Consider the following 11,775-nt stretch of genomic DNA (forward strand, 5'->3'; position numbering starts at 1 on the left):
TAAAATCAACAAGTAACCCCTCCCTATAAAACCAACGAGTAACCCCTAAAATAAGTACACTGTAATTTTAAAAAGTAATCCCTACATGATGAAAAAAGTAACTATTGCTGTATCTTCTACATTAGCAAGCTCCTCCAGCATCTTCTTAGCAGCCTCCATTTCATCTGCCTTTTTTTTTCTTTTCATTCTCTAGAAATTCTTCATAAATTGCTTGATTTCTACTCACGAATTCTTTCACACCACCAAAAACAATCTCTCGATGCTTGTTCAAATTGCAGAGCATAAATGACAGGAAAATTGAAAAATTACTAAAATTAGGGTTTGATTTATATTAGAAGTAGGAGAGTTCAGCGTATATGTCGATCCTTTCTTTCCCTTAGGGAAGATTATCTTGATTTTAGTCATTATCAATGAAAAGAACAATTTAGAGGAGAAAGAATTTGAGGAGAGAGAAAATGGAAGAAGAACAGTTTGAGGAGAGAGAAAATGGAACAGAGAAAATGAGAAAACTTTGGAAAAGAAGAACCTTTTGATGTAATAAAATGAAAAAAAAGAAAGACACGTTTTTTTTTTTTAAAATTTAAAATAACGGACCCGTTTGGTATAACGGGGTCCGTTATATGAAACGGACTGGCCACACCATGTGGCCAGCCACATATAAAAATTAGTGTTTTATATTTTCTCTCCGCTTCTAAATAATAGCAATTTTTTAGATTTTAGCGTGAGGCTACTTTATAAATTTAACTCGCAAGTCTTGTACTTTCAAATTTTACCCGAAATGACGATTCTCACGATTATGGGCCATGGCCAATGGCCACAAAACAATGTATGTGCTTCAATTAAGAATTACAAGATAAGTAATATTCCCTATGGTTCTATTTTCTAACAATGCTTTTCATTTACTTTTAGAAAAAACAGCCACTCTTTTCTTGTTTAAAAGCAACATAGATATGTATTTTCCTACTTTTAAGTCTTTAGAGTGGTTTAGTGAGTAGATAATGATACTATTATGATAGTGCCAATTTTTGTGATACGTATATTACTTACTTTGTAGAGTATTGATAATATAGTACATACTAGATAACTGTACTTCTTCATACAACATGAAGTATCATTCAACTAAAACGTATTGGCCTAGAATTAAGTTCAGAATTAAACTTGATTTTTTCGAGCTTAAACAACCTATTTACAATCTTGGTATTGCTAGTAACAAAAAAAAAAAAAAAAAAAAAAAAAAAAAAAAAAAAAAAAAAAAAAACTAATTATTCATATGTTATAAATTTATTTTTTTAGTAATTTAAATAATAATAATAAAAAAAAAAAAAAAAAAATCTATTGTTTTATCTTAACAAAAAAACAATACAAGTAATGGGCATCCTATATACTCCATTGTAGAGTCCATAGAATTTGAGCCCTTGCACCATTATTAATACAAAACATGGTAACTGCCTATTAGGCGATAAATGGGCCAAATACTGAAGGGCCCAAGACAAAAGAAATCATGCCAATGTATATAGTGACATCACTCAATAATGCATAACTTTAATCATTACTCCGTATTGTATTTAATTATCTATGAGTATTAGGACTTATTATATACGGAGTAGTAATTTTAAATTTAATATTAGAAAATAAACATTAAGACTAATCCAACGACATACTTCATAAGAAGTATAAGACAATGGCAAATTTTTTTATTTTTTTTATTTTTTCCTTTTAGTATATATTTGTACATGTATAACAAATGGTTGAATTAATAGTGCAAGCGGAAGTAGAGTAAGAAAGGGTTGAACAGAGCTCACATTTCATACTTGCTAAAAGAAGCTCCTATGCTTAAAAATTACAAGAATGTCAATTACAGAATTCTTCTTCGTAAGTTAATTAAGTAGTATATCATCGATCATTTCTAAACCAGTTAAGTATCACGTATAAAACGAACGCCAGACAACAGATAGCAGATGCCAACAAGACAGAAACCTGAACCCACAGAATGGAACTAAATGCTTCTGAGACAACAGCATTCCAGGACCATAACCAAGCTAGAGAAAAACAGGAACCCAAGACAGCACCTACTATCACCTGGTCGGTTGAGTGGAGTTTTTGTGTGACTCTTAGCCATGACTGCACAATCAATCCCAAAAAGAAAAAAAAAAAGGCTTAAGATTACAGAGACGTCTTCCTCAAGGCTAAGGGGATGTAAAAATAAACGGCTAACATTGACAAATTTAAACAATCAGTAGCAAAGAGTTTGAACCAAGATTTCTAGAGTACGTGTCTCAGGCATACCAAGTAGGAGATGACTCAAATGAGATACTCAAACCACAAATTAAGGTTCTCATAATCATTTTTGGATGTTACAAAATTAAGCTTTCATTTCTATAAGAACTGATATTTTTCTAAACTATACATGATAGCTGTAATATTTACTAATGATATCTTAAATTTGGAGCAAGTCAATAAAGTCAGAATGCATATGTTGTATTTCAAAACAGAAGGGCAAGTAGGTGTTTAAGAGTTATAGTTCTTACAAGATATGAGCCAAATGCCAGAAAAACAGCCGCAAAGATCACAGTGGTTTCGTTCACACCCAGCCACTCAATCACTGCAGCAGATATTACAGGATTATATGTCGATGTAGGAACTTTGTCAAATATAAAGGAGCAGAAAGAAGAATAAAAGAAAACAGAACACAGTTGAACAGACGAGCAAATCCACAATTAGAGAATAAGCTGTTGTGGTGCACGTGCAATGTCAATCAATCAATCAATCAATCAAAGCCTTAATCCCAAAAGTGGGGTCGGCTAACATGAACCAAATTTGATTATTCCGTGTAGTCATCAACATAAATCTTTCTCCTCCATCCCTTACGATCCAAAACTTCATCCTCACGTAAATCCATGCACTTCATATCCTTCCTCACTCCTTCCAACCAAGTCATCTTTGGTCTCCCTCTTCCTCGTTTAATCCCTCCATGGTCCCACTCTTCCACTCTTCGCACCGGTGCACCCTCGGGTCTCCGTCTTACATGTCCAAACCAACGCAGACGATTTTCCCTTAATTTATCTACAATGCCCGCCACACCTACTTTCTTGCGAATAACCTCATTTCTGATTCTATCTCTTAAAGTGTTTCCACACATCCACCTTAACATGCGCATTTCCGTAACCTCCATCTTTTTAATATGCTCTTTCTTAGAAGCCCAACATTCTGTACCATAGAGCAACACTGGTCTTATGGCAGTCCTGTAGAATTTTCCCTTCAACTTTAAGGGAATGCTGCGGTCGCATAGCACTCCCGTGGCCGCTCTCCATTTAAGCCACCCTGACTTAATCCTGTGGGTCACGTCTTGATCAATGTCACCATTCTTCTGGATGATCGACCCTAGGTACTTAAAACATTCACTCATGGTCAAATCCTTTCCATCCAAACTCACCACTTCATTGCTTGTCCCCCTCTGAGTGCCAAAACGACATACCAAATATTCAGTCTTACTCCGACTTAGCTTAAACCCTCTAGATTCCAACCTTTGCCTCCATTGCTCCAACTTGACATTAACCCCATCCTTAGTCTCATCCACCAAAACGATATCATCTGCGAACAGCATACACCATGGAACCTCATCTTGAATTGGTCTAGTTAATTCGTCTAGAACCGTTGCAAAAAGAAAAGGGCTTAATGCAGACCCTTGATGCAATCCGATTGTAATAGGGAAATCTTTTGTCAACCCTCCGCATGTCCTCACATTTGTTGACACATCCCGATACATATCCTTAACTAGGTCTACATACCTTCGTGGGATACCTTTCTTCAACATTGCCCACCAAAGTATCTCTCTTGGCACCTTGTCATATGCCTTCTCTAAATCAATAAAGACCATATGAAGATCTTTCTTCTTTACCCTATAAAACTCCATCATTTGTCTTATCAAATGGATTGCCTCCATAGTAGATCTCCCAGGCATAAAACCAAATTGGTTATCTGAAATGCTTGTGCATGCCCTCAACCTTTGTTCAATCACCCTTTCCCACAACTTCATAGTATGGCTCATAAGCTTAATTCCTCGATAGTTAGAACAATCTTGAGCGTCTCCTTTGTTTTTATAAACCGGGACCAAGGTGCTCTTCCTCCAATCTTGTGGGATCCTTGTAGCCGTCCATATCTTGTTGAAAAGGTTTGTTAACCAATCAATACCAATCTTACCCAAACACCTCCACACCTCTATCGGTACCCCATCAGGGCCAACCGCCTTCTTAGGTTTCATCTTCCTCAGTGCAATCTCCACCTCTACTCTCCTAATCCTTCGCACATACTCCATGTTGATTTCTTCATCACTCATAGAGGTATCTCCTATCACAACTCCATTACTTCCATTAAATAATTCATCGAAGTACCCCTTCCACCTGTCCTTGATGCCCTCCTCTTGCACTAGGACCATTTGGTTCTTATCTTTGACACACTTCACCATGCCAATATCCTTCCTTGCCTCTTGTCTTCTCTTTGCCATCTTATAAATGATCCTTTCTCCCTCCTTGGAATCAAGCTTTTCATAAACCTCCTGATATGCCTTTTCTTTTGCTTGGCGAACAGCTGCCTTTGCCTTACTCTTAGCCTCCTTATACGCTGCAAAGGTTTCATCACTCCTACATTTTCCTAAGGCTTGATAGCATTCCCTTTTTTGCTTAATTACTGCTTTCACCTCTTCATTCCACCACGAAGTATCTCTCTGTACCGAAGTTCTTCCCCTTACTTCCCCTAAGACCTCTTTGGCCACTCTTAGGAAACAGTTCTTCATTCGTAACCAGGTCATGTCCGGATCCACCTCTCCATCCCAATCCGCTTCTTCAATTACCTTTTCTGTAAAAACCTTAGCTTTTGCATCCCTTAGGGTCCACCATCTTATCCTTGGTTCTTCTTGTCTAACTTTTTTCTTCGCCTTCTCTTTCAGACGAATAGTCATTACCAATAGCCGGTGTTGGGTGACCACACTCTCCCCTGGGATAACCTTACAGTTTATGCAACTTTGTCTATCTATGCTCCTTGTGAGCAGGAAGTCTATTTGAGTTGCATTTGCTCCATTCCGAAAAGTTATCAAGTGTGAATCCCTCTTCTTAAACCAAGTATTAGCCAAAATTAAATCATATGATTGGGCAAAATCCATAATAGCTTCACCACCGGCGTCCCTCTGCCCATACCCAAAGCCTCCATGGACACTCTCATAGCCATCTCGGCTCGCCCCAACGTGCCCATTTAGATCCCCTCCAATATATAACTTCTCTGAGTGGTGGACACCCTGCACCACCTCGTCTAGGTCCTCCCAAAATTGTCGTTTCTCTTCTGCATCTAAACCCACTTGGGGAGCATAAGCACTGATAACATTCACAATCTCCTTGCCACATAGCAACTTCAGCCTTATCAACCTATCGTTCTTCCGATAGACCTCGATCACCTCTTTTGCCAACCTCTCATCGAGAACCACACCAACTCCGTTCCTAGCTCCACCATTCCTTGTTCTGTGGCTCGTTTCTTGCCCAACATACCATACCTTATACCCCAAAACCAAGCCTCGAGCTCCTTCTCCTGTCCATCTTGTCTCTTGGAGGCACATGATGTTCACGCGTCGTCTTTTCATTACTTCTACCAATTCTGCTGATTTTCCCGTAAGAGACCCCACATTCCAAGAACCAATCCGCAAACTAAATTCTTTTCTCCCACGCTCCCTCCTGATCCCAACTCCAAGTCCTTGATTATTTGACACCACAATTGGGCAATATGGCGCGTCGCTTCTGGGCGACGACCTAGCAACCCTTACATACTTATCACTGCACCCGGGTCTGGGAAGTGCAGCGCGTCGCTCAGTAGGGAACGCCCCAATGGCACGCCCTTGCTCATTTGACACCACACTCGGGCAATGTGGCGCGTCGCTTCTGGGCGACGACCTAGCAACCCTTGCATACTTATCACTACACCCGGGTCTAGGAAGTGCAGCGCGTCGCTGAGTAGGGAACGCCCCCACGAAAATATCTGTTTGGCTCATGTCATGGGATGTGACGAAGTTTTATACTGGCTGTCACTGGCCTACCGTAACCCTCCTCCTTTATCCAGGCTTGGGACTGGCAGCGGGAAACCCACTGGCGGAGTTGTGCACGTGCAATGTATTGATGGTTAATTTAATGGAGTGTAATAGTGTATACTATAATTAAAACTGAAGTAACATATCTTTTCCAGAGCCACCTTGTCATGCACTCTCTAATTAGTTGTGGGATCAGTATACTTAATTAGCTTCCTTGGAGGCTAAAGGAGCTGGGGGCCCTTGAAACTTACAGCAGTCAATTTTGGAGATTTCAGGAATTGGGTGATATTGTGAGTAATTGCTATTGTTAGAGGACAGTGTCTTCCTCTCAAAATGTGCACTTTGTTTGCTGCTCGCATGTTAGTAGGTTATTCGGTACATATACGGTTTCATCACTGTCATCAATCTCATATTGCGATGGCCTAGAGTCCATTTGGTTCTTGGAGATCATTGAGTTTTATTATTGATGCAGCTATTCTGCCAAAAACACCTATGGAGTATAAGTTTAAGAATCGTTGCTTCTTATCCAAAAAAAGAGAAGAAAAAAAAAATGTCAGGGAAGCTCAAGACAGTCTCATAGCCCAAAAAAAAAGCAGCTTTTCCCAAAGATAATGCTTAGTCTTCTCTTATGAAGCCATTCTGCACAACGTTAACGTACATACATAACTCTCATGTTAAACAGAACCTTAGCCTTCTATAAGCAGCTACTTAAAGATGGGATGGGCAGATATAATTACCACAGAAAAAGACTTGCATTAATGGTCACTGACAAGTCATTAACCCAAATAATATTATTTTTGCAGTACATATGAATGATATGATAAATCAGAACCTCAAACATGAAAGTAAGGTCCTCTATCTCTATCATGGGGTGACCTTCCTAAATGAAAAACAAAAACCCACTTAACTGTTGAGCCTTGTCAAAAAGCCTCATGCACTGCTTCAATGGCCGCGAAATACACACCAAGAATGGTATCCCTTTTACAAAAGAACACAAGGACCACAACATGGTGTAGGAAAGAACCTGCCCTAACTGGTTGATCATCAAGCTCTTAACATTCACATTAGTAACTCTGGTCTACGAAGGTACAGAAAAATTGCAAGGAGCTCAAGTGGCAAGAGTTCCCGTTATCATCCCTACTCTTAAGGCGGGTTTTTTTTTTCATTTTTATCTTATTAGCCTAGTGAACCTCCCCAGGCCATGGCCCTAGTATGAACCTTGTTATAGGTGTTGAGAGCCCACCCCAACTAGCAGAAAGGATTCAAAGGAATGGCTAAAGGAAGATCATATCCTCGAGGATATTCCTGTTCAAAATCCCATATGAATCACATGCTAATCACCTTATTCTACCAGCACCCCCTCTCACCCAGTCCACTAGCTAGTCCAATTTGTATTGAACACACACTTGACTAGTTAAATCTCTATACAGTAGCCATCATTGTTCAAACATTGTTTGTTTCTAGGAGGCCTAGGAAACCTTTCTCCAATTTGTATTGAACACACACTACACAGCTACACTTCCTAACTTCACTCTTTATTAAGTCAAAAAAGTGCCAGCAAAATTATGAATCTACTACCAAAACTCAAGTATTAAGAAGGTTAAAGAGAATTACTTGACATAATGACAAACACCACAATATAAAAGATGGATTGCGAATGGGATGACGGCATGCCAGGGTCCGATCTCACATTCGCAATCGGACGCTCTTGATTCAAGACTCTTTTCAAAGCAACAGAGAGCACAGAGTTCAGAACAGAACCCATGGCAGCCCACACGGCTTGAGCATCATGTCTCCAAAGGATGAAAGCACCAAATAGAACAGAAATCACCCACTTACTCTGCATATCATTGATACATCAAAGATCAAACAATGCAATCATTTTAACTTACTTATTAATCCAAAATCAATGACATTATTATATCGACATTAACCAATGCAAAAATGTCTAAAAGTTGTCCATTTTGCAATCAAAGCAAAATCACATAATTTAAACCCAAATAAGAGTAAATTAATAGTATGACGACATAGACATAAGTTGAAAGTAAAACTACATTACTTCACCCTTTAATCCAACAATTTTAGATGCCGAAAACTCAATAATTTAATCTTGTATGGTTAAGGAATTTTAATGACCTAAACCCAGAAATTGAGACAGCATAGAACTTAATTAGCAAAATTAACAAATAAGTTAAATTAAATTTTAAAAAAGAAAAGCTCACCAAACGATTTAGAGTGGATTCGAATTCAGGAGAAAGAAGAAAAGAGCTAAATTTGGAAGACCCATCAAGTAAAACTTCTTGCTCAAGAACATTGATGTTTTCTTCTTCATCTTCTGACCTTAAAGCAGCGATTTTTTGGAACTTTTTACCCATTAAACTTCTTTTTCTTCTATCTAAGGAAATTGGGTACATCCCAGAAAGAAAATCACAAGAAATTGATGATTTTGGGGAAGAACAACGATGGTGAAAGAAAATGGAACAAGAAGGAAAGTTAGAGTGAGTTGTAAAAAGATTGGATTTGGTTGGTAAACTTAAAATTTGGAAATGAGTCAAAGGATTTGTCGTTGACATTTGGGAATTTTAGCTTTTCAGCAACAAAGTATTGTGGTTAAAATTGTTTAATATGAAGAACAAACATAAAATCCATATAAAAAAATAAGTTAAGTTCGTCAAACATGGTGGTTGTTTATTGTTTAATGTTGACATGTTGTACTAGTACTTGTATTCGTATCAAGACCTTGCGTAAACTCTATCGATTATGGTTATGTGGCTGCCAATTTTTATTTTTGCTAATCCATTCCTTTCAATCTTCTGTTGCATAATAAATTGTTTTATAGTAGGAGTGGCATTTCGGGTTAGCACGTTAGGTTCGGGTCAGATTTCGGGTCAATTTTGATTTATGCTTAAAAACTAGTTGTATTAAAACTAGTATAAAAGTTACTATTATTACACAAAATAAAATATTTGGGTTAAATCGGGTCAAATTCGAATTGTTCAGGTCAGGTTTTGGTTTTTCACAATAACTTCAGGTCGGGTTTTCGGGTCGAATCAGGATTGCCAACCCGATTTTATAGCTTGCAAATCTGCATTTTCTGTTGCATATTTTGACATTTTGAATAAGTGAGGTGTATTTGCAACAACTTATGAGCAGGCCCATGGAAGATTAGTCGAAGCATTCATCACATATATCATGGCTATTGTTGTGGCAAGTCGAGCAATTATTACTCGCTAATAAGTTAGTGAAAAGTTACAATAACTCTATTTTATTTTTCTTGTATCTGACGTATTAGGAGTTCTTTTTATGAGTAGGGTTATTATGTTGAATTCATATTTTATTTCAACGTTTAAGATTATGTTGTATCATGTTGTGTTGAAATTTGCCAAAACTATGGAGGAATTTATAGATATATCAATAATATCATTAGCAAACATGACATTATAGAAAGATTTATTATACTACTCGAGTACATGCTATTATGTTAGAGAGTATGAGGCCATGAGGTTATGTAGATGTCAAGTTACCTAAAATATTGTCAAATCATGTTTACATCACTAATTGATGCTATGTATTAATATAAGGAGGGATTTCTTTAATCAAAAGCTCATTTTTTATATTTACGATCTTAGTTATTGTACATAATAAACTTTCATTAAGATTATCATGATGAAATCTAATTATCCACAATACATGATTAGCAGTTTAACATCTTAGTTGCACCTCAATTTCAAAGTTTACACTAGTCATTTAGGATAGATCATACAAAGTAAGCCCATATTTTTCTAACTGATATTCATGGTCATTCATGGAAACCGACATTTATATCTCCCTTCTATCTTGTTTCCTTTGTATTTTGGGAATCCCATAATTAAAAATGAAAAAAGTCCCAACACTTCAATCCTTTATTATGGAGTACAATTGTAAGTATTAAAACATTTGATAGTTATACACACATAAGATTTTTTTTTTATGCATACATTGAGATTTATTCAGCATATGACATAATGATAACTCCTTAATTTTATTATATACAACAAAAAAAGAGTGAGAATGGGTTGAATTCTCACTTTTTCATACTTGCTAAAAGAAAACCTCATACTGTATAATTTACATGAATGTTAATTATTTGTAAGTTGTTCATATAAACTTCGTATATAGTAGTATATCATCGATCTTTTTTAAACCACTTAAGTATAAGGTATAGTTGGAACGTCAGGCAACAGATTGCAAATGCCACCAAGATACAAACTTGAACCCACACATTGGATTGGGATGCTTCAAAAACAACAGAATTCCAGAGCCATAACCACGCGATCGAAAAACAGGAGCCCAAGACAACACCAACTATCACCTGGTTCATCGTGTGGAATTTTTGTGAGACTCGTAGCCATGACTGCACAATTAATCCCAAAGAAAAACTTAGATAATTTGTTCATATAAAGTATTATAAGCCAAAATGCACAAGTTTGAGTTCAAAACAATGGGGTCAATTCAAGTAGGTATTATGGTTCTTACAAGATATGAACCAAACACGAAAGTAACAGCAGCAAAAACCACGGTGATTTCATTCACACCAAGCCACTGAAACACTGCTGCATAAAGATACAACACAGGTTATAAGTCATAATAATAGAAAGAACAATAAAACAAAAGAAAGCAGCAACATAGTGATAGATATCTAACAGCAAAGTACGTAATCAATTCAAGACATAAATAAGGTTGAAGGGAATTACCTGATAGAATGAAATACATGACAGCGCTCTTGATTCAATATTCTTTTCAAAGCAAAACACAGCAATGAGTTCAGGACAGAACCTATGGTAGCCCACACAACTTCAGCATCATGTCCCCAAAGGAAAACACCAGCAAATATAACTATGGAAGACTAAGAAAAATGATTATTGGAAATTGAACAATAGTATGGCCTGGTAAGTTAGTATATATACATGTAGACATCTAGTAGTAGTGAAAGAATTGAATTTCGAACATGGTGGTTAGTAGTTAAATGTGTGTACTTTAGTTGATTTCATAGAAGTTTATTGAAAATAAAGTATGATCATGATTAATTATAATCACCAAGTTAATTAGAATATGATGGCTATTATTTAATTCTAAGTTATTTGTAATTTCTTTTACTGCTGATCCATAAAACATTTTCTGCGATCAATATTTTAAATAATTAAACTAGTGTACTTTGATAGAATTTGCACAATAGTTTTATAGAATTTAGAATTAATGAGTACGATTTTGTGTTCGTACATATTTTAAAATATAGAGTTACAATTTGGACAAGTCAGTTGGGTATTTGGGTTCGCAATTAGTTGATTTCGTATGGATATTATATCGATCAATACGTACTCGTAATAAAATTACAATTCAATTTAGGTGTATTGGTCTTTGGTATACATACTGTTTGCTTGTTATATGTGAAGTCTTGTAGGATTCATGTGAAGTCTATAAGAGATAGTATATTTATGTTGAAGTTTTCTCATTGTAAATTTATTAATATTTAATTTTTTAGTATTTTACATGTATGGAAATGGAGACGTATATGTTTAAATAATTGGAGGCCGAAAGTCAAATGGTACCAAAAAGAAAATAATAAATAAATAAAGAGCCAAGGAGAAGTTGATAGTGTATGAAGTACTTCCTCTGTTTTTTTTTTATAGTTACAACACTTCTCTTTTTACGCTTACCGATGCATG

At 36.4% G+C, this 11,775-nt stretch overlaps 2 protein-coding genes across 2 annotated transcripts; both read right to left on the reverse strand.

The window, feature by feature from the left end:
- Positions 1–1,772: 1,772 nt before the first annotated feature.
- On the reverse strand, positions 1,773–8,745 carry LOC145561814 (lipid phosphate phosphatase epsilon 1, chloroplastic-like). Its single transcript, XM_081621931.1, has 4 exons — positions 8,293–8,745; positions 7,685–7,910; positions 2,529–2,602; positions 1,773–2,121 (listed from the first exon to the last, which is right to left on the reverse strand). Exons 1-4 carry the CDS (start codon positions 8,641–8,643, stop codon positions 1,894–1,896), a joined length of 879 nt encoding a protein of 292 aa, XP_081478057.1. The 5' UTR covers positions 8,644–8,745; the 3' UTR covers positions 1,773–1,893.
- Positions 8,746–10,235: 1,490 nt separating this feature from the next.
- Positions 10,236–11,026, reverse strand: LOC145562914 (lipid phosphate phosphatase epsilon 2, chloroplastic-like). Its single transcript, XM_081623334.1, is given in 4 exon segments — positions 10,236–10,463; positions 10,586–10,662; positions 10,754–10,945; positions 11,017–11,026. Coding segments are annotated over 4 exon segments (507 nt in total).
- Positions 11,027–11,775: the final 749 nt, after the last annotated feature.

This window comes from Chenopodium album, chromosome 10 (genome assembly GCF_948465745.1).
Source record: "Chenopodium album chromosome 10, dcCheAlbu1.1, whole genome shotgun sequence".
Taxonomy (NCBI): domain Eukaryota; kingdom Viridiplantae; phylum Streptophyta; class Magnoliopsida; order Caryophyllales; family Amaranthaceae; genus Chenopodium; species Chenopodium album.